The 21,766-nt window shown below is 55.8% G+C and overlaps 10 protein-coding genes across 10 annotated transcripts; 5 read left to right on the top strand and 5 right to left on the bottom strand.

Moving 5' to 3' along the window:
- Positions 1 to 2,700: 2,700 nt before the first annotated feature.
- B0H18DRAFT_1110101 (P-loop containing nucleoside triphosphate hydrolase protein) lies at positions 2,701 to 4,711 on the top strand (the record flags this gene model as incomplete). The annotated part of the gene is made up of 4 exons (XM_048032763.1): positions 2,701 to 2,959; positions 2,993 to 3,297; positions 3,360 to 3,908; positions 3,981 to 4,711. 4 exons carry the CDS (start codon positions 2,701 to 2,703, stop codon positions 4,551 to 4,553), a joined length of 1,686 nt encoding a protein of 561 aa, XP_047885001.1. The 3' UTR covers positions 4,554 to 4,711.
- B0H18DRAFT_357988 (uncharacterized protein) lies at positions 4,517 to 5,948 on the bottom strand. The gene is made up of 3 exons (XM_048037735.1): positions 5,563 to 5,948; positions 5,212 to 5,492; positions 4,517 to 5,140 (listed from the first exon to the last, which is right to left on the bottom strand). Exons 1-3 carry the CDS (start codon positions 5,754 to 5,756, stop codon positions 4,884 to 4,886), a joined length of 732 nt encoding a protein of 243 aa, XP_047885000.1. The 5' UTR covers positions 5,757 to 5,948; the 3' UTR covers positions 4,517 to 4,883.
- Positions 5,949 to 7,597: 1,649 nt separating this feature from the next.
- On the top strand, positions 7,598 to 8,634 carry B0H18DRAFT_1062166 (uncharacterized protein). Its single transcript, XM_048031127.1, has 4 exons — positions 7,598 to 8,036; positions 8,121 to 8,236; positions 8,460 to 8,498; positions 8,558 to 8,634. The coding sequence occupies exons 1-3, from the start codon at positions 7,958 to 7,960 to the stop codon at positions 8,496 to 8,498; spliced, it is 234 nt and encodes a 77-aa protein (XP_047884999.1). The 5' UTR covers positions 7,598 to 7,957; the 3' UTR covers positions 8,558 to 8,634.
- A 1,679-nt stretch (positions 8,635 to 10,313) lies between these two features.
- On the top strand, positions 10,314 to 11,537 carry B0H18DRAFT_357952 (uncharacterized protein). Its single transcript, XM_048037734.1, has one exon. The coding sequence runs from the start codon at positions 10,500 to 10,502 to the stop codon at positions 11,394 to 11,396; it is 897 nt and encodes a 298-aa protein (XP_047884998.1). The 5' UTR covers positions 10,314 to 10,499; the 3' UTR covers positions 11,397 to 11,537.
- Positions 11,538 to 11,799: 262 nt separating this feature from the next.
- Positions 11,800 to 13,685, top strand: B0H18DRAFT_892713 (uncharacterized protein; the record flags this gene model as incomplete). Its single annotated transcript, XM_048041347.1, has 6 exons — positions 11,800 to 11,920; positions 11,985 to 12,137; positions 12,196 to 12,567; positions 12,621 to 12,675; positions 12,726 to 13,071; positions 13,128 to 13,685. The coding sequence occupies 6 exons, from the start codon at positions 11,800 to 11,802 to the stop codon at positions 13,683 to 13,685; spliced, it is 1,605 nt and encodes a 534-aa protein (XP_047884997.1).
- A 216-nt stretch (positions 13,686 to 13,901) lies between these two features.
- Positions 13,902 to 14,598, bottom strand: B0H18DRAFT_892714 (uncharacterized protein; the record flags this gene model as incomplete). The annotated part of the gene is made up of 2 exons (XM_048041348.1): positions 13,902 to 14,344; positions 14,418 to 14,598. The coding sequence occupies 2 exons, from the start codon at positions 14,596 to 14,598 to the stop codon at positions 13,902 to 13,904; spliced, it is 624 nt and encodes a 207-aa protein (XP_047884996.1).
- A 517-nt stretch (positions 14,599 to 15,115) lies between these two features.
- On the bottom strand, positions 15,116 to 16,362 carry B0H18DRAFT_892721 (uncharacterized protein; the record flags this gene model as incomplete). The annotated part of the gene is made up of 6 exons (XM_048041350.1): positions 15,116 to 15,442; positions 15,521 to 15,817; positions 15,871 to 16,022; positions 16,071 to 16,093; positions 16,143 to 16,183; positions 16,237 to 16,362. 6 exons carry the CDS (start codon positions 16,360 to 16,362, stop codon positions 15,116 to 15,118), a joined length of 966 nt encoding a protein of 321 aa, XP_047884995.1.
- Positions 16,363 to 17,617: 1,255 nt separating this feature from the next.
- Positions 17,618 to 19,306, top strand: B0H18DRAFT_892711 (uncharacterized protein; the record flags this gene model as incomplete). Its single annotated transcript, XM_048041346.1, has 5 exons — positions 17,618 to 18,002; positions 18,072 to 18,330; positions 18,384 to 18,872; positions 18,929 to 19,048; positions 19,090 to 19,306. The coding sequence occupies 5 exons, from the start codon at positions 17,618 to 17,620 to the stop codon at positions 19,304 to 19,306; spliced, it is 1,470 nt and encodes a 489-aa protein (XP_047884994.1).
- A 121-nt stretch (positions 19,307 to 19,427) lies between these two features.
- On the bottom strand, positions 19,428 to 20,911 carry B0H18DRAFT_357879 (F-actin-capping protein subunit alpha). Its single transcript, XM_048037733.1, has 8 exons — positions 20,722 to 20,911; positions 20,541 to 20,656; positions 20,360 to 20,479; positions 20,245 to 20,297; positions 20,055 to 20,195; positions 19,906 to 20,002; positions 19,632 to 19,853; positions 19,428 to 19,578 (listed from the first exon to the last, which is right to left on the bottom strand). Exons 1-8 carry the CDS (start codon positions 20,801 to 20,803, stop codon positions 19,516 to 19,518), a joined length of 894 nt encoding a protein of 297 aa, XP_047884993.1. The 5' UTR covers positions 20,804 to 20,911; the 3' UTR covers positions 19,428 to 19,515.
- A 412-nt stretch (positions 20,912 to 21,323) lies between these two features.
- Positions 21,324 to 21,766, bottom strand: B0H18DRAFT_892723 (putative isocitate lyase protein; the record flags this gene model as incomplete). The annotated part of the gene is made up of 3 exons (XM_048041351.1): positions 21,324 to 21,437; positions 21,488 to 21,625; positions 21,680 to 21,766. Coding segments are annotated over 3 exons (339 nt in total), but the record flags the coding sequence as incomplete, so codon positions are not given.

The following is a 21,766-nucleotide window of genomic DNA, read 5'->3' as shown; positions in this document are numbered from 1 at the left end:
CAACGAGGACTCCGGGTCAATTGCGAGGACGAACGGACGCGAAGGATCGCGATGGGAAGCTCCAGGAGTGAGGACCCCAAGCTGGGAGATCGACAGGCAGGAGACGCGAGTCGAGACGACCGCGGTAAGTCTTCCTAACCGTCAACCCTCTCCACCCATCCATCCTCGTCGACGTTCCGCGTCTCTGTCCTCGTCCGTCCCGTCTCTGTGTCCGCCACACGCTTTCGAACCGGCGCCATCGCGGCCTCCCTGCATCCCCTCCGCGCTACTACTCGTCTCTTGCGAGTCCTCGACCGCATCGCTGTGTTCACGCTGCACACCCTCGAGCCCTAGTACACCCTCGCTAGTGTCTCCGTCGCCGACCTCGTTCCTCGGTCTTCCCTCGGCCTTCGGAACTTCTCGTACGGATGGCTTGCAAGACGAACTTCGGACTGTGCGAGACCGCCGCATGCCCAGTAGTTGCTCCTCGCCCCCGCCTTCGCTCGGCAAACATGCATCCGCGCATGTGTCTTCGCCAGCGTCTCCGTCGCCACCTTTGCGCCTCGGCGTCCCAAGGACTCACGGAACCGCCCCCGCGGACGATCCTTCGGACGAAGATTGGACCGAGTGGAATGTCCGCACGTTCAGTACTCGCTCCGCAATTCTGTCCTCGTCTGCGCCTCAGCCCGACGCCTTCACGCACCCACCTTCGGCTTTGGACGATGAGGCCGTGCGGAACGTCCGCGCGCCTCGTAGTCTGCCCTTGTCGAGTTCAACTATGAGCACGGACACTTCCTCCCGCCTTGCTCCTACGCCCGTGCTCGATCTGTCCGTGCACCTGCCTTCGTTCGGCGTACGTGCACCCTCACTCGACTCGTCCACGTCGACGCACGATCATTGTGAGGATTTCGACTCGTCGGCGCGAGCCGCGCTGACTCCTTCCCGCGGATTGGGTGTCGACACCTCGCTCTCGTCCTTCTCGCCCTTCTCGAAATCATCGTCTTCCGAGAGCAGTGGTCGACTTCTTCGACCCTGCTCTCCACTCTCATGTTCCGTCGTGTCCATCTCAGCTTCGTCCATCTCGACCCCGGGTCACTCGACGGCCGCCAAGACTCTTGTCGAGGATGATCTGCAGGATGAGTTTCAGGCTGCGAGGCAATTCCGAGCGCCGGGTAACTACTCTGCTGGTACACCTGCGTCGACGCCTCCGCCCTCGGGTTCCAAAGGCAGTGGTCGATTCATTCAACCCTGCGCTCCACCCTCGTGTTCTGTGCACACACCCGCTCTTGACACGGCGGCGTCCCTCGGACACATCAACTCCGTTCTGTCGACTCCTCCAGACCTGATTGTACACTCATCCTTGCCTTTGTCTAAGTCCTCGTCCGATGTGACCTCGCCTCGACATGATCTATCGACTATGCCTCCATGTCCTTTGACAACACCTCCACTCTCATCACCTCCACTCTCGGCTTCGGACAATGAGGACGTGTGGAATGTCCGCGCTCCTCATAGTCTTCCCCCATCGAGTTCCGCCTCTGCATGCGACAAGCTACCCAATTTCTTCCAACTCTATCGTGCACATAGGGAAGCCCGGGAATGTGTTGTCTACGACAAGTCACCGGCTGCACTAGCTGCACTTGCGCATGCACGGTGGCAAGTAGAAGAAGCAATACGAGTGTCAGATGCCTACGACGAGGAATGCCTAAGCAATAGAGAAAAATAAAGCCCAGCCCACCCACCCCTGCTACTATTCCACCCTTACCTGCTACCATCTCCTCTGCTCTACGGAATCTCGAGCCGAACCTCACCACCGGATCGCTCCAACTCGGGATTGGGGGGCAGGGGGTAGGGGAGGATAGGGAGGTACACCGAGCCTAGCCTACCCTGGCCCCAGGCATATCCATGCCTTCTGCGAGGATGATAGCTTGGGACGTGGTATGCGCAGGACAGCGCATCCTCTGCATGGCGACTACAGTGCAACCGGGATGCCTGCGAGGATGACCGCTCGGGATGCGATACATGCGGCACAGCTCAGCCTCTGCATGGCGGAGCCTTCTAGATGCAGTTTTACTGCCCAAAATTTTTTTCCTCTTCTATGGTCCCTTTCCTTTCCACTCTATGTCCACATCCACTTCTTCTGAGCCATCACCTCATTGTTAATACCCACACTATACGCTTCATAATGGGGGGCTCTGTTACGGATAGATAACCCATTATCTGTCCCTTAGATTAGATTATGAACTGATAGTGTACATCTCATCTTATCTCAATGTACCTAGCGATCTGACTTCCATTTTGGGAAGTAATCTACTCTTCTACCTGAACTATCACCTCATCCGAGTGCGAACTCTTCGCGCCGTCCGAGTCAGTTCTCTCATCCTCGGCTAGGCTCATCGCTCCGCCTAGGAACTCCCCTCGGCTTACGCTCGTCGCCTTCGCCTTGGACCCCTCCTCGACCTGGCCCAACAGCCCGTCTAGGACTCCCCGCTTGGCCCAGCTCGTCGCTGGCAACCAAGGACCTCTCCGCGCTCCCGAATAGCAAGGCTCGTCGCCCTGCTAACGACCCTAGCAGGTACTCCTCACCCTGCTCACGACCCCGAGATCCTCCTTTCCCCCCTGGTCGCGTCGCGACCACCAACCATTAGGTTCACGAGGCAGCCCGGCCCCTGAATCTAGGGTTCCGAGTCCACAAGCCCTAACATTCTACGGAACACCCGATTCATGCGCCGAGTCATCAGCATTGTTGTCGACGAAGCACACTGTCTGTCCCACTGGGGAGCAGACTTCCGTAAGAAATATGCGAGCCTCGGAACTGTACGAGTGTTCCTTGCACCGGGTACACCTATCATTGCTGTAACGGCAACGCTGACCGCGCGTGTCCGCCGTGATCTTCATAACAAGCTCCACTTCCCCAAGACTGGCAGCCAGTTTATCAATGCCGGAAATGATCGCCCCAATGTCTCGATCGTTGTTCGCGCATGTGAGCACCCTCAAAACACGCTTGCTGATTTAGACTTCGTGCTACCAGAGAAGATCGAGACAGCAAATGACATCCCAAAGACATATCTCTACGTCGACAACATTGATACTGGTAACGACATCATCGATCACCTCGGGACTCTCCTTCGACAGCGCAACCCTGCCTTGTACGAATTGGGTGTCATCCGCCCTTTCAATGCTACGATGTCCGCTGGATACCGCACGCATGCCATGGCGGCCTTCCGCAACAATCATGAATACAGCAGTGCGGACGTCACTGCAGATAACCTGAAGATCGGTCCGATCCGTATTCTGGTGTGTACGGACGCTGCTGGGATGGTAAGCGAGATTCCATTGCAGTGCCATGACATGGTAGTTTACTCACGTCATGGTCATCCCAGGGATGCAATGTTCCTGACGTAGATGTCGTCGTGCAATGGAAGCTGCCTGCCACCTTGTCAAATTTCATCCAGCGAGCTGGACGTGCCGCACGCGCGCGTAATAGGACCGGGATTGCGATCCTCCTTGTGGAGCGGTCGGCTTATTCAATCAACTTAGCATCGACTCACTGGCGCGAGAGGAAGCTTGAGGAAGATCACACACATGCACTGTTTGGTGCCACTGTGATCCTCAGCGACACACGGGTCGAACGCCTGGCCTCTGTCGGACCCATCACGCGTGCCGTGGCTGCAGCAATGCTCAAGACGTGGCTATGGCGTGACAGGTATGAGGCCGAATTGACAGATCTCCTGCTGTCGCTGCCTATCCGTTCGATTCCAAAGGCCAAGAAGGCCGCGAGTAGGAATGATGGCACGAAGAAAGCATCCGCTCGCAAGGGCCATGCGGGTAAACGTGGCAACACCGATGACACCAATGTTACCGAGGACGGACATGAGCCTCTTCACTCTCACAAACGCGCACGGCACACTGATTCCAACAAGCCGTCTGAGGTACGTCGAGGCCTGACTGCTACTAGTAGCTGGACATTACACTCGCTGCTCGCATTGACACACATTGAATAGACATCGGAATCTTTGGGTAGCCTTATAGGGACCTCACAGAATGTCGTCTCCGTACACACGCACACGCCAACTACCCAGTCGAGCAGCGCGGGTCCATCTCAGGGAGTGCCCTACCCATCTGTAACCCCGTCACCGTTTTCATTCTTACCACCATCGCCTTTTCCATCTCTACCGCCTTCACGGTACCCATCTGTACCCCCGTCGCCACACCCGTCTCTACCGCCCTCACCGTTCCCGCCTGTACCGTTCTCGCCATACCCATCTCTACCACCATCACCGTTCCCGTCCCTATCTCATGCGCCCGGGCCATCGCTGCCGTCATTTCCCTTCCATGCCAGCATACCGAATCCACACGACCTGGCCACTCACCAGGTGCAGTACCATCCCCACCCACTGCCGATAACACCATACCGTCAATGGCCATCGCCGCAACCTGACCCATACAGTCTTCAGGCTGGGCCGAGCTCGACGTCCCAGCATCATCAGGAAAATCCAGATTCCGCAATTTGGAATAATTTGTGTCAAATTGCTGCTAACATGTCTCATGAGTACTCACCAAACTCTGCAAGCTAATTCTGTGATAATAACATCTACTGGATACAGTATTAGTGCATTTATGATCCTATTAGATGCAGCGACCAGGTTGTTCCCTAATTGTTGCTAAAGTGGTGCATCATACAACACACACAATGCTTGTTACAATTAGTTCAACAATGATTCTATTGCTGTGTGGTATGACTGAATACAAATGCTGTATGCTACACTAAGCAACGCAACAGCCAATGGTCAACAAGGCCATCTTCAATATCATGACGACAACTCCTACGTGTTAGCTATTCTACGACTGATTATCCCCATCTCATCTCACACCCAAGCCATTGCTCGCGACTGCAACCGTACAGATTATGCAACAGCGCGGGTCATGCAAACCACGAGTGGGATTAATGGGCACCAAGTTAGTACACAGAGGGGACACACAGATGAGTATGCAGGCGCGCGCGCGGTTGAGCGGATATTCGCGTGCGTGGTCAGGGCAATACACGGCCGGGTAGGGTAGGAAAGTATGCAGGCGGGCGGGCGAATATGTGGGCGGGCGGATGGGTGAATGCGTGAGCAGGCTTGCGAATGGACGGGCAAGCCAGTGAGTAAGTGGACTGATACTACAATGAGTGAGTGGACGAGTGAGTCAACAAGCAAGTCTGTGGACGAGTAGGTACATAGAGAGACGTACGATTGAAGAGGCAAGCGAGTAAGTAGAACTGCGAGAGGAAGTCGAATAAGTGCCAGGTGGGAGAACGAAGAGGCGGACGGGCAGGCAAACGATGCGGCAAGCCGGCGGGCGTCCAGACGAGTGAGGGAAGGGGCAGACGAGTAGGTAGATGGGCAGAGCGAGCGAGTGGGCGAGCAGACGCCCGGTGAGTGAGCAGACAGTCAATTGGCCGCGTATGACCAGACAAGCGGGGGCGATAGAGTGACTTGTTCATCAACATAACCTGTCGCACGGGCAGTGATCTATGACAAGTATTAGGGCGGTGAGCGCTGGACATGCTCAGGAGCCAGCAAGGGCGTACCTCTGACTTACGAGCTGTTGTGCTCACCCTTGCCACGGTCTTCTCTCTCCTCGTCGTCATCATTCGATTGCCACCCCTCATCCTTCGTTTTGCTGTCCCTTCCATCCCGCGCTCGTCGGGCGCGAAGAGGCGTGACAGCTTGGACTCGGGAGTGTGTAGTGGTGCCGCAGACGCGTCGAACGAAGACTCCTGCCCCCGCGAGCATACTGAACAGACGGGCATGTGGGAGGAAGGACGCGTGGCGGAGTTGACTCGTCCCAGAGCAGAGCGAGACTTGGAGGCGTGTCGATCTCCGGTTCCGAGTTGGCTACTGTGTGGCCGTTATCGGGCGCACGGCAGTTCCGCACCGCCCGGGATTCGTCTTGCAGGCCACTCGTGCAGAGAGCCATGGTGGTCGTCGAGTGATCGAGACGTGGGGATGGCGACAGGGGCGCGAGCGTCGACGCAGACGTGTCGGAAGAGGAAGGAGGTGTGTCGCGAGGAAGTGGGGAGAGAGAAGTGGTTTGGACGAAGGAGGTGTGGACGAGGGAACGCGTGGCGAGGACGAAGACGTGTCTAATGAGGGAGGGGACGCGTAACACGAGGAAGGGGAGATGATGAGGAAGATGGTACTCACCGAAGCGAATTCCTGTTTCCGAGCCTTCAAGCTTTTAGATGCGCATCGCGCGAGCCCGAGTTCGCCTGGCCAAATTGCATGCCCCAGAGACACGCGGCTTTGAGAAGAGGCGGTTGAGCGCGCAGTAGATCTGCTGAGACTCAGATAGACCACAAGTCTCTTGAGGTGCGGTCGGGCAGGCGTCGTGGCTGGTCGCAAGTAGCGAGTCGCACAGCCGGCGCTTGCCGCTAGTGCGAGCCACGTATGCGCGGGAAAGGCCGGAACCGGCGCTTGGGACTTCAGCGAGGTTTGCACCCGTCCTCTTATCCCAACTCCCTTTTCCGCATCGTGCAAACCCCTGGAAATCTAACAGCTCTGATACGACACGCCTGAGCACAACGAGCGCAGACGAAGGAAGACAAAACACAACGGGACGAGGGGCGAGAGTGGTGAACAAAAGGAAGGCAGACGGACGGAAACTAACGGTAAGCATTGTTTTGTGTACCTACTGTCACTACTGACGATCCTTGTTGTTAGTCACCGTGCTCGAGTAGGTACACCAACGAGCAACTTGCCCGCCATTCCGCGCACCCGACTCGCCCGCCCACTTGCCCTCTCGCGCGGCCGCCCTATCGTGTCCGCCCGTGTTTCCCTACGTAGCCGTGACGCGCAAGGGCATAGCCTCTTGCCTATTCACTTGCGCGCTCGCGCCCGCCTGCCCACCCTCACTTGCATGCCTGTTCGTGCCTGTCTGTTCTGACTCTCGAGCTCGCCCACTCTTCACTCGCTCGCCCGTCCTCGCCGCCCTTCTCGCCTGCTCTCCCTCGCCTCACCCGTCCAGCTGTTCCTGTCTGCGCGTCCTCGCCCTTTTGCTAACCAGCCCACCAGTCTGCTCGTCTGCTCGTCCGCGCATCCCGCATATTTATGCTTCCCGCCCTCTCGCGCAGGAGCTTGCCCCATCTCGCCCGCCGCTCTCATCTGCACGCCGTTCATGCCTGCCTGCCCTCGCCCTCACTAGCGTGTCTGCTGGCCTGCTCTCATCGCCAGTCGTGCCCGTCTCGCTAGTTCCCCTGCCCGCCCTTGCCTTGCTGGTTCACCCTACCTCCTGCCCTCACCCGCTTGCTCATTCTTCACTGCTCACCCTTGCCCTCACGCATCTGCTCGCCCGCCCGCTCTCAGGCTCGCCTCCTTGCTAACTCGCTCATCCACTCTCTTGCCCGTCCGCCGCCGTCCTTGCTGTCTTGTCTGCCGGCATACACCCCTGTCAGCTCGCCCGCTCTCGTTGCCTCGCCTCGCCTACTACCCGCCTTTCTTCGCCATCTTGCTGTATCTCACACGTCCACCTGTTCTTAGCTGCTTGTCCTCGCCCCTTGCTAGGTAGACTCGTAGCCCGCTGTCCTTCTCGTGTCCGGGCCCTCGACTTCTCGCGCCCACCCTCGGGAGGGTGAGGGTCTGCAGGTGAGCACAGGCATACGCGTGCGGGCTCACTAACGGCAGGCGCAGGACACGTCGACGTGCCGCGCGACGCGTACGACGACCGCGAGCACGCAGGGCCAATGCCCTGCGTGTAGGCGCGGCCGACGAACAATCGGCGGGCGGACCAGCGCGAGCGCACAGGCAGGCGAGCGGGTCAGCGGGCGGGCACGTGGGATGGCGAGCGCGCGGACGAGCGACCGAACGGACGGGCGGGAAAGCGAATGAGTAGACGGCCAGGAAGGCGGACTGGAGAGCTCGCGGATGGATGGGATGTTGGGCAGGGAAGTGGGCAAGCGGGAACAGAGGAGGGTGGGTGCCCTGCGCAGTCACGGCCGATGAACGCGTACGGGCGGGCGGTCACACAACCAGGCAAGGATGCACACGGCAACCGCACGCAGAACATTGCTGACGAACGTACGCGCAGGTGAGTCAGCACCGCACGCATATTGACCACGAGCGCGTAGGGCTAATGCCCAGCGCGCAGGCATGGCCGATAAGCGGCGAGCGAAGGGAGCAAACGGGAGGGCTCGCGGGTGGCGCGTGCAGACGGGACGCAGGGCGGGAAGACGGGAAGACGCATGGGCGAAAGGCTCGCTGGGATGCGCGAGTCGATGGTGAGTACGCACGGGCGAGGAAGATGGTGGGGAGCACGGCGAGGAGTCAGGACAACCGGTGCCGCCTGCTTGCCCGCGCAATCGCTCGCTCGCCCACGCGCCCGCCTGCGCGAGCCTCTCCGCTGTTCTGCCCACTCCCCCACTCCCTCACCTATCTGCCCGCCCATCCGCGCATGGACCCGCAGACCAGCGAACCCGCACACGACCCGTATCCGCTGCACAGGTACGGTACCCGGGCGGGTACGGGTACGGGTACAGGTGAGCCCCCGGCAATTCACAGCTTACGACGGGTCTGTACCCGGGGCGAGTACGGGTAGACTACTACCACTGGCAGCGCTGGCGGCGGGAGCTACACATACGTAGACTTTTAATACTGAACTTGATTACTATCAGTACTTTAGTACCCAATTGATTAGTATGATCCTAAACCTTATGATGCGACGTCACTACAGCTGCTACACCACGGTTTGTGGGAAGTATCATGCTTATGGTATGAAATAGCATGCAATTTTGTGAGATAACATGGCCTCACCGAGACCATATCTTCCATGAAGTAGTGATAATTTGTTCTCCCTGAGTGTCATTTAGATCTAATTAGAAAGGGGGTAAAGCAAAATGATCTAATCTCTAATGCGGCTAATTAGGTGACATTTTGCACGATTATGCCTCATTTTGCATCATTTGTCCTCATTTGTGAATCTGGATTTTCCTGATGATGGCGGCGCGACTGCATCGCACGCGGAAATCTTCAGCACCCAACTTACCTCTGATAACTATCTTGCATTCCAAGCTACCAGGGGTCGAGGTCGCGGACGCGGTCGCGGACGGGCACACGCGCGGCGCAGGAACGGCAGGGCGAGGCAGAGGGCTCGGAGGAGGCGGTGAATGACGACTGGGCTTGTATGCTGCCATGGACTGATGTCCATTGATACGAGAATGTATTCTGGCAATTACAATGTCATATGTGCATGGGATGGCGAATGCGACAACTCGCGAGCGCAGTACTTGCTGCTGAGGGCGGCAGAGCACAATCCGCGATATCTCTAAGTCCCGGGCGCTACGGGGGTACTGGGGTAAACGGCGTCCAATTGCACCAGTCGTTAGAGGCCCCCACCTCCTTTTCGCACTCCGATTCCTTTCCTGGCTTTTATTGTTTCCAAAAGAGGAGTGCCGGAAAAGGTGGTGGCGGGACTCAACGACTGGCTTGCGAGTCTAGCTCCACTCAACACATTCAGGCTTGACAATTCAGCAAGTTCACTCAAAGTTCATTGGCAGGCAAGTCCCCGCAGCGCCTCAGCTTCTTACCCAGTGCGAACGGTGTCGTTACGATCATCCCTTGCTCGTAGCTCCAGGATGTCTGCACCTTTGATCACACGAAAAGCATGTGTACGATGTGGAGAGACTATGAATACACCCATCAAGTTCCTTATCGAGTGCTGCAAGTGTCAACGCGTTTGGCATCACCGTGAGTCATTCGAGCCAAACATCACTCCGTCCTCTCTTAGCTCACTGAACATCACCCAGCATGCCACATCCCACCTATCTCCGAAGCAGAGATTCTGCGTCGTATCGAGGCCGACGAACAAGGCCAGTCTGCAGACGGACTTGACACTTGGGTCTGTAAACGATGTTCGAAACAATTGGCGTCCAGAAAAGAGGTATCTAGTGCGCTTGTGACATCTGCAGAAGTCGTGGAGGTTGCATCCTCACCCAAGCGTCCCGTCGAGAAGTCGCCACTGCTCCCACAGATTGTCCCACAGATGTCACTATCAACTCAGTCTGCAAGGCCCATCAACTTCGCGCAGCCCGATCGACCCGGCCTCAGAGAAGCCCGTCAGGAGCACAATACTATCAACACACAAGCGACGCGAATGCCTCACTCGGAGACCCATCACCGGGGAACTCCACAGATAGACCTGCTGCATCCGCCGCAAACGAAACGAGCAACGAAGGCCGCGGTCCGTCACGGACTCGAGGTCAGCGTTCCTGCAACCCATACACCTTCTGTAAAGGCGGACGTCGCGCGATCTGACCAGCTGCGGTCCGCTGCCTCAGCGCCAAATGTAACTGCGATCGTAAGTTGTCGTGTTGGTGCTCAGTCCGTCTTACAGCTGAGCCACCTGCTGTCCAGAAGACCCAGCCGCTGCACCACAATTCACAGTCTGTATCACCCGATCCCCCGACTGAGCGTTCTTCGCCCATTTCTTTTTTAGCATCCTCATCAGCACCTTCCCCTCCATCTTCACGTTCTCCGAGTGCTGTTATGGCACCGCGGTCCTTTCATGGATCGTCGCGTCTATCAACGCCTGCCTCCGATGGCACATTCCAACATTCATCATCTCTACCGCCGTCGATATCCCCTTCTGCCTCCCCTTTACCGGAAATTGCGACGTCCCCGACTCTCCGGCCAAGTCCGCCACGAATCCCATACGTAATGAAGGGGAAAGAGAAAATGCCAGATTTCCGCGCTATCTCATCCAGCCTCCGAGCAGCAGGAAAGTTGCATGGCCCGCCTGTCTTGGACGAGGTTCTCCAGCACCGAGACGAGAGGTCAGAATCAGACGGAGAGACAACGCCGCGCCCCTCGGTGACCAGCATGTCGGAAGGGCGCGACACGCACGACATAGACGATGTGTATGCCACGCCTCCTCCCGATTCTACGCGTTCGCGCAGTCGGTACGACACGCACGATATCGACGACATGTATGCGACTGCCGAGCCGGAACAACGCAGGCATCGCGCAGACACGCATGACATCGAGGACATGTATGCCGTACCTGCGCCGGTACGCGCTCCGGTTCGGTACGACACCCACAATATCGACGACATGTATGCAACGCCCCCACCTGCACCCATTCCTCCTACTGCGGCTTCTCGCCGAGTTGTGGACTCGAGAAACGAGGGTCGCCTCTCACAACGTTCATCTGAACAAGAGAAGCCAGGGCTACGTCTGGTCTTTGATTGGCAGGACGAACGATATCCGAGAGGAAAAGGTGACGAGATCTTCACGATGCTGGAAGATCGGAAGAAGCGGATTGAGTTGCGCAAGGGAGGCGCTGAGACGAGAAAGCCAAGGAAACTAGGTGTAACGCAACGGCTTGGGAAGAAGGATAGACAACGAAAGGAAGGTGAAGTTCTGAGCTTCTATGTCGCTTTCTAATTTGCCAGTGCCAAGCCATGGTGCCTACTAAATTCCCATGGCAATCGAGGGTCATCGATCCGGCTTTCATCTCATTGTTGTATTAATGCATGCTTCCGAATAAGCACTATGTTTCAAGCATTTATAATGTGGGGTAGGCACAAGTCAGATGACGATGGTCCCAAGGTGCCTGTATCTCCGGCGGCGTGTGCCACGAGCGCTTGTGGCGAGCGTACAGTAGCCTCGTGTTGAATCGATCAGATCTGGCCAGATCGGGATCGTGGACGTGATTAGTGGCGCACACACCAAACTTCAACTTCGTGATTGACTCGTATGCATCTACCATGTCCTGCTCTACTGCACAACGCTGTTCAAGCAAAACTCACTCTGTGTGCTGTCTGAATATAAGCTGAACTCACAAGGGATGGCAGGGAGTCGTGTAGAATGGAACAAAGATACTGCCGTGCATTCTCGAGCTCCAGAGCACCTCAATAGCAGTGGCCTTCGCATCGGTCATTCTTCCGGAAAGGGCAGAGGCGTGTACGGTAGGATTACCTCCTTGATTGATTGCAATTGAACCGACAGTGCTGAGCCTATATGTATCTTCAGCTGCTCGGACCCTCGAGCCCCGCACGGTCGTCGAGATCAGTCCCGTGCTCCTCTTCTCCAAAGCGGAGTACGAAGAGCATGGCCGCCACACCCTGTTGGACCACTACACATTTAGGTGGAGAGATGGTCGCATGGCTCTAGCCCTTGGATTAGGTCTGTGTAAGATTGAAGGCCTCGAACGTCTGATCATATTGACGCTTGCCAATTCCAGGATCACTCTTCAATCACTCGCAACAGCCCAACGTATCGTATACACTGGACACTGAAACAGAATCCATACGATACATGACTACTCGTCGGATACAAGAAGGCGACGAACTCTGTATATTCTACGGGCACAAACTGTGGTTCGATGCAGTGGATGCAGCACCGACCGAACCGCCGGCCGAAGACCCTGATGACGGGTGGGGAGGACTCGCCGGCATCGAGCATGACCAAACCGAAATATCACCACTGGACAGACAAATTCTGCAGTACGCTGATGGCAACCCGCAAAGTGTCATCGCGGAAGACGAGCTGCCATTCACACGTATCAAGCTAGTGCGCGATGACGAAGAAGATGAGCTCAGTGCCGTCATTACGCGTCAGTGTTGCTTCCGGGAAGCGTCGTCTTATCGACTCATGTCCTGTATACAGAGCCGGCATGGGTTGCCGATGTACCAGATGCTCGGCATACGGCGACCACGCTGAGGTACGTTGCTTCGGCCTTCATAGAACAGCCTGTTTCTCATCCGTAAATAGCTGGCTGAAGAAGAGCGGACTCGAGACTCCCACGATGTCGCACCTGAAGAGGATCCGGAAGCAAGACAGCAAACTGACCATCCTCCTCGCGCTCACGTCAGAGTGCCCGCAAGTCCCTACGCTACCCGACATCCCCGGATTGTCGGAACCGTACACCGTAGAAGTACCCTGCACGGTTGCCCTGACGCAGGTCTCGCTGAAGCATAAGAACACGTTTTGGCCGACCATATATGCGCCGAGGCGGAAAGGCGAAGTCGAAGAATGGACGCGAGGTAGGGTGCTCTGGGCTTGTGAAGCCATGAAACGAATCGTGAAGGAAGCGCAGGAGGCAGGGCGGCAGGGTGAGGTACGCGGATCTAGAATGGCTGGAGGGGGCTTCTTCGCTTATCGCGGGACTTTCAGCTACCGATCGCAGCATATGTACCGATTCCATACGAAGAGGAAACTGCGTACGCGGCACAGACATTCGCTCCTTTCCTGGGCCATGATACCAGGACTTCTACCAACCATCCCCTCCGTCACGCTGTCCTCAATACCATCCGCGCCATCGCTGACTATCGCGCCTCGTCCTCCACTCCGATAGCCCCTACGTCTTCTCTCACCCCATCGGAGTCCTCTGCATCCATTCTTCTCCCCAACGCAACCCGTTCCTCGACACCCGCGATTGAGGAAGCGCAGGCGCCTCGGAACGGCGCCCACTACCTGCTCACTTCTCTCACGCTGTTCACGACGCACGAGCCATGTATTATGTGCAGCATGGCACTGCTGCATTCGCGTGTCAAGGAGGTCATCTACTTGATTCCGATGTCAGGGACCGGGGGATGTGGGAGTGTCGCATGCGTGCCGGCCCTGAAGGGCGTAAACCATAGGTTCAACGTGGGGAGTTGGAAGGGATGCGAGAGCGGACTCGAGTGGGCGAACGAAGAGGGGATTACGATTCAGGGTGACCTGGACGCGTGAGGATAGATTGTGATGATCACGACCGTAGCAATACGTAGAGAGCGATCAATGAGGACTAAGAAAAGGCGACGTGGCCGTGGTCAGAACCCTGCAAGACGATTCAATTCGGGATTCCTGGATGCTCCCGCATGAGGTATAGGGGATTATGTAGCATGAGTGGGTAAAGACGTGCGGCATCGGGGCACGGTACAGGATATCCGTGGCATGCCACCTCCATCACCCCCAGTCAGCTCTAAGGTAGTCGAGCAAAGAATTACAATCTGCTTCCCCTCGGAGGTCGTGGAGGTCCTCTGCCTGAGTAACGCCGATCTCCTCTGCCGATGTTTCTTCTACCGGTTTTACTTCTTCCGCATCAACATCAGTGAACAATGGTGACGCCGGATCTGCCCGTGGAGTGTCCGGTTCCACCGTCATGATGGATACTTCGTCGGACACAGAAAGACTCTGCGAGAGTTCCCTGACATTCGGACTCGGTGCAGCAGTATCAGGTAGAGGGGTGACTGTTGTGTCGCCCCTTCTGAATGTCCGTAGGCCCGTCCGTGTTATCCGCAATTTGCTTGGGCAGTTCGGATCCGGACAGGCGACGTCGCTGTCGGAGGACATCCAATCGTAAGGAGACGAAACGCGTTGCTTGGCCGCAAGTAGAGGGAGCACGGCGCCTTGTACAATCATTGATGAGAACATCATGTCGGCATAAAAATGTACGGATATCGAAAACATCGGCTGACCTACCTAGTGAGTATATGGAGAAGCCTTGTCCAGGCGGGAGCCTGAGCATCTCGCCTTCCATTGTAAAGTAATCATCGGCTTTGGCTCCGCACATGATGCGCTTTCCTGGTGGGCAAATCACTTCGACCCGGAGGTCGTACAATTGAAAGCTGTGATCTGCGCCTGGAGTTGTACTTCCTATCATCATGTGGGTGGTACTGCGGCCGTCCGCGATCTCGGCTTTCGCACTTGGCTTGGCTGAGCTTTGCGGCGCTATCGATCTGCATGTGCAGTCAAGCCCGCATCAACCTATCGTATCATGCCATAACATACATCTTCAGTCAATTCTCAGCATTGAAGCTTTGACTCACCGAGACTAGTTCAAGATGAAGGTCGAAAGCAAGAGAGGTGGATAGACGCCTAGCCGTCGAGCGCTGCCGCGTCAGCGACCGGACCCACAATTCAAGTGGGCAGCAGGCTGCTAATTAGAAGCGTCAAGAACACCAATCATAACACAACCAGTTCTCTGCGTGAGATACATCGATTGGTGGGACGTTTGGTACTAGTACAAGCTGCTTCAGAAACTTCCTAGCAATGATCCTCATATCCAATTATACGTATGACTCCCATACGTTCACCGTAAGCTACGTATCTGCGGAGGCATCTCAACCCATTAGTCTCGTTAATTTGGGACTGCAATAATGAACACACACCTCGGCCATTCATTGGCCGTTCAACTGCGTCCTCATCTTATACGAGCCGAACGGACCCACAGTCCCCGGCGGGCCGCCCAGCTTCCTCCCACCAGGTCTCACTGTTGCCGTCGAAGAAGCAACCGACAGCGCTGGTGACGCTCTACCATCCTCATTTATCTCAGCCAACTCCTGGCCTGGCCTCCGCGCTAATGGCGCGGCGGGCATAGGAACTGTCTCAGCGTTCAGGACGCCTCGCAGGAGTATCCGCAGCTCCTCGTTCTCCCGTTCCAGGCGCGCGAGCTCACTCTCGCGTTCGAGAGCCCACTCTGTGGCGATGATCCTCCTGTGCAGTTTCTCGGGGTCGTCATCGTCCTCAACCTCCAAGAGTTCGGATTCGCTGCCTCCCGGAGAGCCCTCCTTCGTCGGTTCGACACCGTCATCAGTCGGGCCTTCGCCCGGTTGAGGTCCCAAGGAAGGGGGTGGAGGTATATGAGATGTCGACGCAACCGGCCCAGATGGTGCATCTACTGCCATTGCGGCCTCGCATGAAGAGACGTCTTCGCCGTTGAATTTTTTCATGAGGGCACGCAGCAGCCGGCCAAGCCGTGCTAGGCTCTCGGAGCGTGAGTTGTTCGCCGATAGGGCGGCGTCGAGGGCTTCCGTTTCGCGTTGTACGATCGCACTCTCGTATTCGCGTAGAAGTGCAAGCTCACGCTGCTGCACTTCGTACTAGACGGCGGGAGTTGAGGAGGCGATCAGACCGAATGCGGGTGAACACTCACTGCGCGGGCACGGAATTGACTCATGACATTCTCCAAAGTTTGTTCATACTCCCGTATTAGGGCGTTCAGCTGCCTGTTGTCGTTCTGTAATGTCTGGTTATCTGCGGTCATCGCAGTGTTCATGCGCTCGAGCTCTGCCTCGTAGACTTCTGCTTGAAAGTTCAGAAAACCTGACCAAGGCTATGAGGGGGAATGGCAACCTTTTGGCTGGTCTAAGTTGAATCTAGCAATGCGTGAGGATAGGAAATGACGAATACAGAGGATTAGCTTACCGTCTCAGAACAAAGCCCGTCTGCGAGTGGACAGATTGACTCTAAGTCATCATGGTCAGCAGGAGCATGTTGCACACTTGACAAGCATGCGCACCTTCACACCACTCGTGAGGTTATGAATAGAGATAGACACTGAGCGGTTCTGGGTAAGCTGTTCAGAGACCTCCGTGAGGAGGGACCATATCCGCATGATGTCTTGTTCTCCATTCGTTGAATCCATCACGACCATGCCCTTCACTAAAGCGGCCAGTCCAAGAAGCAACCCAGAGGTTAGGTAAGAATGGGGATGTGCAGGGGCCAGTCACAGGCGCGCTCGGTGGCGACGCGTCTGTGGCTGTTGGCATCACGTGCATTATTTATTGGAGCCCCAGACGCGTCTTCCAGCCAGGACCAGGACACCTAGTTACCGCCATTATCGACATTCTGACCACGATCTACTCATGTCGACCGAGATTATCCCTGACTTGGCATCCTTGCAGAAACAAACTGTTTCCCAGCTCAAGGCTCTATGCAAAGAACATAAGATCACCGGGTACTCCAAGCTCGGCAAAGCAGCCCTCATTGAGAAGATATCTGCATTCCGGACCCGTGCCAATTCAAAGCTTGCAACCAGTGGAGACGGATCCCAAGTATCCGGGAAGAACATAGGCGATGATTGCGGTGCTGTCACCGACACTCCTTCGACACTGGTACTAATTCCGACGCCAATCACGAACGCGGACTCTGCGCATACAGTCCAAACTCTTGCTGAAAATCCCACTCAAAAGGTAAGCCATATCATGTTGTGGCGCATACACGCGTCCCCTCTGCTCCTGCTTTTTGGCCTGCTTTAATCCGAGCAGGATACCTGCCTAAGTTAACTCATGTTCAATCACTTCTATTAAACACGGGAAGCAGGAAGCCCTCCGGAGGGACTCCAACTGATCTGCTGCAGCGCGTGTACAGCCTCCCCAATTCTTGATGCCGCTCTAAACATGATTGCTGATTAATTTGTTTTACTAGTTGCCGACACCAGCACGAATGCACCTGTCCACGCATCCAAACATCGAAGAGCTCATGTCGACGATCAGTATACCCTTTCTGTGTCGCTGTCTGGCAACATCAACGAAGCGGTGTCCCGCCCTGATGAACCTAATTCTAGTCAAGGCGCGAATGCCGCTACCCTTCGGAAAAAAGCCGTACCAAGGCCCGAGAAACGGGCGACATGCTCTTCTGCTAGTGGTGCGTCGAAGAAGCGCAAAGTCCAAGGGGAAGCCGTGGAACACACGCAAGCTGCCTTGGCATCACAAACACCCAAAGAACCCGTAGCGCTATCATCTCTGGCTCCAACCTCTGTGGTCTCTCAATCTGAGCCTGTTGCTTCTGGTCTGGATGTCCCGCGCGTATCTTTGGCGAAGCCTTCTGTGCCTAGACCACCCTTGTCATCGCTCAATCCTTCTGCCTCTGCGGTTCCCAGCGCTGCCACTATTACGAACATGCTCGCGACTATTGACACTGTCCCGCGCCTACAAGCGCAAATATCAACCACTGCGAAGGCTATACTTCCATCGATTCCAAAGATCACTGGCAAACGGTTCCAGAAGCTAGTGGTCACCAAACGCCCACAAGCAGCACCTGCCAAAGTGACACGTACGCTTCCTTCGCGAACCACCAATGACATACAAGAACGCCGAGGACCTCCCGCTCTGTACCATCTAGACTTCCCGCCACCGGCGCCCGTCCCAGAACTCACGTCCATTACTCTCCCGCCCTCGTTGGCACAGCGCAAGCGCGTACAACACTGGGCTGTCATACTGAGTGGATTGGCAGCTGCAGAAAGAAGACAATGTGTCCTAGTCTCGCGCATGTTCCGTTACGCAGGTATACATACTTCGTTGACCACCTCTGTTAAGCGCAAAGCTGAGTCGATGTCACCTGCTTGCCTCGCAGTGTACCTTTCCGCCTTCCATATCCTCAATCAGCGTCATGATGGCCGCAGACTTTCTCAAGACATCTCGCAGTACTCGCAGGCCATGACGAACACATGGCCATATCTTCGCATCCGCGAGGCAGAAGCTCTGCAGCGACGGCGCATACACGAAGCGTCGTTCCTTGCCAAGTTCATTAGGTCTCGAGGTTTACCTGACCCGGTCGCTAGTCACCTCTGGTCAAGCCCAGACGATGACAAGCAAATCAGCGTTGCGCTAAAGTACGTTCGTCAGGTTGTATCTATACAAAGACTCAACGCAGACCGTCATCTAGGTTCGTACTGTCTAGGCTCTGGTTTGCTCTGTCTATCGGATGCGGCGCCGACGACTCGAAATCAATTTCCTGGCTGCAAGCTGTCGTGGTCGACGCCCAACCCGTTATCCCGAACGAGATCTGGAGTATCACCGTGGAACACGGGATTGGCTCCAGTCAACAAAGGGAAACGTTCTACGTTCTAGAGGCGACCTACGAACCGGTTGGGCGTCCGGCAGTAGCCCATTCTCCAGGACAGCGTGATCCAGCCACCCAACCTGATATGCCCGTGCGTGCGGATTGGTCAAAGTACGTAGATCGGCATCTGCGTTCAAGCAAGGAGTCTACCACGTTGAGGCTACTGGATCAGCTGAAATGGGCGAATCACGAAGAATACGAGCGTGGGATTAGTCGCCTGTGGCTGAAGAGAATACAAGGCGAAGGAGAGCTAGGTCGGGCCAAGCGAATCGTTGCAGAGCGATACGTCCTTGCGTGTGTCGTCGCGAACAGGTCAAGGATCTCTTCTTGTATTCCTCATCCATATTCCTGAACAACTCTTTTTACAGTGTCAGTGGACAATGGATGTCTGCATCGGAGATGGCACAAGATTTCGATGGACTCTCGTCCCGCAGCCACGCAGCCAGCGTGCGCCCCAAGGCCGGCCAAGTCAACATGTACCTGCCAGAGTGAGTAGTCTGGATGATGGACTCGTCGCCCATATACGTAGGCTCATTGCGCCTTGCTTCCCCAGACACCATCATATCGAAAGCATCCACTTCACGTCCACAGGGGGGAAGCCGTTGCACCCCGCGCTTGCCGTCGTGCAGACGCCTCATCGAGCGTACTTCATATTGCGCGACAACGGCATGCAAGTGGGGTGTGAAGAGGAGGGTGTCGCTAGTGTATGGCAGGAAGTTGTTGGTTGCAATCAGTTAGGGCACTGAAGTAGACTACGTACGCGCATTGCGATGGTCTAGAGCTATGGCGAGAATGCTATGGACATATTGATGAAAGCGTGCTCGGGCATATTTGAATGCTCAGTACTCAGTCGTAACACAATGCAGAACGGGACAATTCGACAAGGTCAGAATTACATTGCGAGATTCTTCGATCTACACCCTACACCCTACATTGTATCATCTTATAACGGCTGTTATGATGTACCAAACGCGCCCCTGTTCGACGAGAGCTCCGCGCCAAGTTTGTAGCCCAGCACCTGTAAACCGAGCATTAGATTCATTCCGAAATGTGCGTAACCGATCTACGCACCCTATCCCAGTCCAGCTTGGAGCGGGTCATGGGCAAGGCTCGTCGAAGACCCTTGAACGTCTTCTCACCCATATCCGCGTACGCGTCGTTTAGCGAGGCTTGGTACTTGCCCTCCTCGGCTTCGATGAGCGCGAGAATCTTGTTGGCTGACGGCGTAGCTGAGGATGATGTGATCGCGGGCGGAAGGGCAAGGTCAATGGAATGCGCGGTAGATAGTTGGACCTGGGGCGGGCATTGATTTTAGCTGACAGTGATTGTAGTTGACGCCACTCACGTTGCCCTGCTCGTAGTAGTGGACGTTCACGAGCATGCGCCCTTTCAGCTGTTTCGACACCAGGTCGACGACGTATTCAGATCTCCATCTGCCCGACCTACGCAGAGGGCTCAGAATTCGTACGCTGGATGGATGCGGGATGATCATACCAGAAGTTCGACGGGTTGTACTTGTTCGCGACGATCTGGACGTAGAAACGCGTCGCGGCGCCGGGTGTTGGGAAGATGGAGGTGACACCGCCATGGAAGTGTGCGGAAAGGTACGCGATGGATGCTGTTTCCAGAGCTGCCCTGCAAGCACGGAGTGAGCGAAGATACCAAGTGTGCAGAAACGGCCTACCGGAAGGGCTCAGATTCAGGATCCGGCTCTACGTGTTCTGGATCGGATGCTTCCTACACAACAGACACGTCGCTCTCGTCGTGTGTACTGATACAGGTTGCGAACACGCACTCACCAGACTAAGATGATCGAAACGGAAGCTCGTTCTCGACCGCGGATCCCAAAATCTATCGAGCTGCTCGCCCTCGCCCTCCCCGTTCAAATTTGAGACACGCGCAGCCTCGCTTACTATTGACTTGTGAGAGAAGAACGTATAAGCCCAAGCCGCTCAGGCATATCCACTCAACGAGACTCACCTGGTGGTTGTGCCCCGGAACATCCGCAGTCATGAATTGCGCGAGGTTGTATTCTCGCAACGCTGGCAGCACACCCTCTTGGAGAGAGTCATCATCCGATATGATGTTCCGAACATCTGTTGGTAATAACGCGTCAGGTCTTCGCGTCGCGCGTTGCAATCGAGGAAAGAGGTCGGCTCGCCATTCAGGACATCGTTGATTTCACCAGGAGGTGCTTGCAGAAGGAACTTTGACGCGGCTTGCAGGCGTTCCGTCGCGTCCATTGTTGAGATTCTATGAGTCAGATGCTGTGTTTCCTCGGCACGGAGTGTAAGTGAGTGATCGTCGAGGATTGCCTGTAGCGACCGCCACTGACAATGTCACGGTGGCTGCGAGACTGGGTCAAGGAGGCTTGCCTTTTCTGGAAGGTAACCTTAATCCCTCTCCGGACCGGCACTGATCATGAACTTCACTGTTTTGCATCTCCCAATCGGTGTAGATGCTCAACTACATCCAATAGTTGTCATACTTTCTAACACAAAGATAACGCCAACGATTGCAGCGACATGTAGCAAATCACAACAAGAACAAGACAGTAAGCTTAACTCCAATATGCCATGCTATGGCGGCGCCGGATGGATTACCTCGTCGTCCGATTCGTCTGCTATGTGCTAAGACTAGCCTTGGTTCCAATTGATGTGGAGATATGCTGATAGAATTTTACACCAAAAGTACAGGTACGCATTGACAAGTATGCTGGTTGAGATATCCAAACATTCCTGATCTCGGCCAGGCCAACCGACACTAGAGCTTGGCACCGAACTGCGATTCTGTGACACCCTTGCCCATGGCCGCCGTAGACGAGACACCGCCCGTCACTGTCTTCATGAGGTTGTCCATGTAGTCCGCGCCGCTCCACTGCAACCAAGATTCAGCTGAGGATACACGTCGTTTGTGGGTAGGCATACCTTTTGGTGAGTCAGGACATCGCAGCCGATCTCACGTTCACGTCGCTGAATGAGCTCGACGTAGGCCTTCATACCCTCCTGCGAGAATGCTTTGGCGAAGAGGTCATTGATGTACGCGTTCGAGTGCAGACCCGCGAGCTAATACCGTCATCAGCATCCGTGGGTATCTCTATGGAACAGACGGCGGCTTACCGTAATGAACTGCCAGCAGAAACCGAGTTTGCCGAGCTCCCACACGAATGCTTTCATGTCCTGGGTCGTCAGGCCAGCCGCCTCCCA

This window comes from Fomitopsis serialis (genome assembly GCF_022376445.1).
Source record: "Fomitopsis serialis strain Sig1Antser10 chromosome Unknown B0H18scaffold_327, whole genome shotgun sequence".
NCBI classification, from domain to species: Eukaryota; Fungi; Basidiomycota; class Agaricomycetes; order Polyporales; family Fomitopsidaceae; genus Fomitopsis; species Fomitopsis serialis.
Note: the sequence above shows the minus strand (reverse complement) of the source record. Positions and strands in the feature narration are given on the sequence as shown.

Excerpts from the sequence above, each read along its gene's own strand:
- B0H18DRAFT_357879 (XM_048037733.1), bottom strand. The coding sequence starts at position 20,803 with ATGGACGCGACGGAACGCCTGCAAGCCGCGTCAAAGTTCCTTCTGCAA. Across the intron at positions 20,196-20,244 it reads CCTGAATCTGAGCCCTTCCG|GGCAGCTCTGGAAACAGCAT; the intron begins GTAGGCCGTTTC and ends CCGTGCTTGCAG. Across the intron at positions 20,003-20,054 it reads TACAACCCGTCGAACTTCTG|GTCGGGCAGATGGAGATCTG; the intron begins GTATGATCATCC and ends CCCTCTGCGTAG.
- B0H18DRAFT_357988 (XM_048037735.1), bottom strand. The coding sequence starts at position 5,756 with ATGCTCGCGGGGGCAGGAGTCTTCGTTCGACGCGTCTGCGGCACCACT. Across the intron at positions 5,493-5,562 it reads AAGGGTGAGCACAACAGCTC|ATCACTGCCCGTGCGACAGG; the intron begins GTAAGTCAGAGG and ends TACTTGTCATAG. Across the intron at positions 5,141-5,211 it reads ACTCGCTTGCCTCTTCAATC|TATCAGTCCACTTACTCACT; the intron begins GTACGTCTCTCT and ends CACTCATTGTAG.
- B0H18DRAFT_1062166 (XM_048031127.1), top strand. The coding sequence starts at position 7,958 with ATGAACGCGTACGGGCGGGCGGTCACACAACCAGGCAAGGATGCACAC. Across the intron at positions 8,037-8,120 it reads GCAGAACATTGCTGACGAAC|CGGCGAGCGAAGGGAGCAAA; the intron begins GTACGCGCAGGT and ends ATGGCCGATAAG. Across the intron at positions 8,237-8,459 it reads CTGGGATGCGCGAGTCGATG|GTACGGTACCCGGGCGGGTA; the intron begins GTGAGTACGCAC and ends TCCGCTGCACAG.
- B0H18DRAFT_357952 (XM_048037734.1), top strand. The coding sequence starts at position 10,500 with ATGGCACCGCGGTCCTTTCATGGATCGTCGCGTCTATCAACGCCTGCC.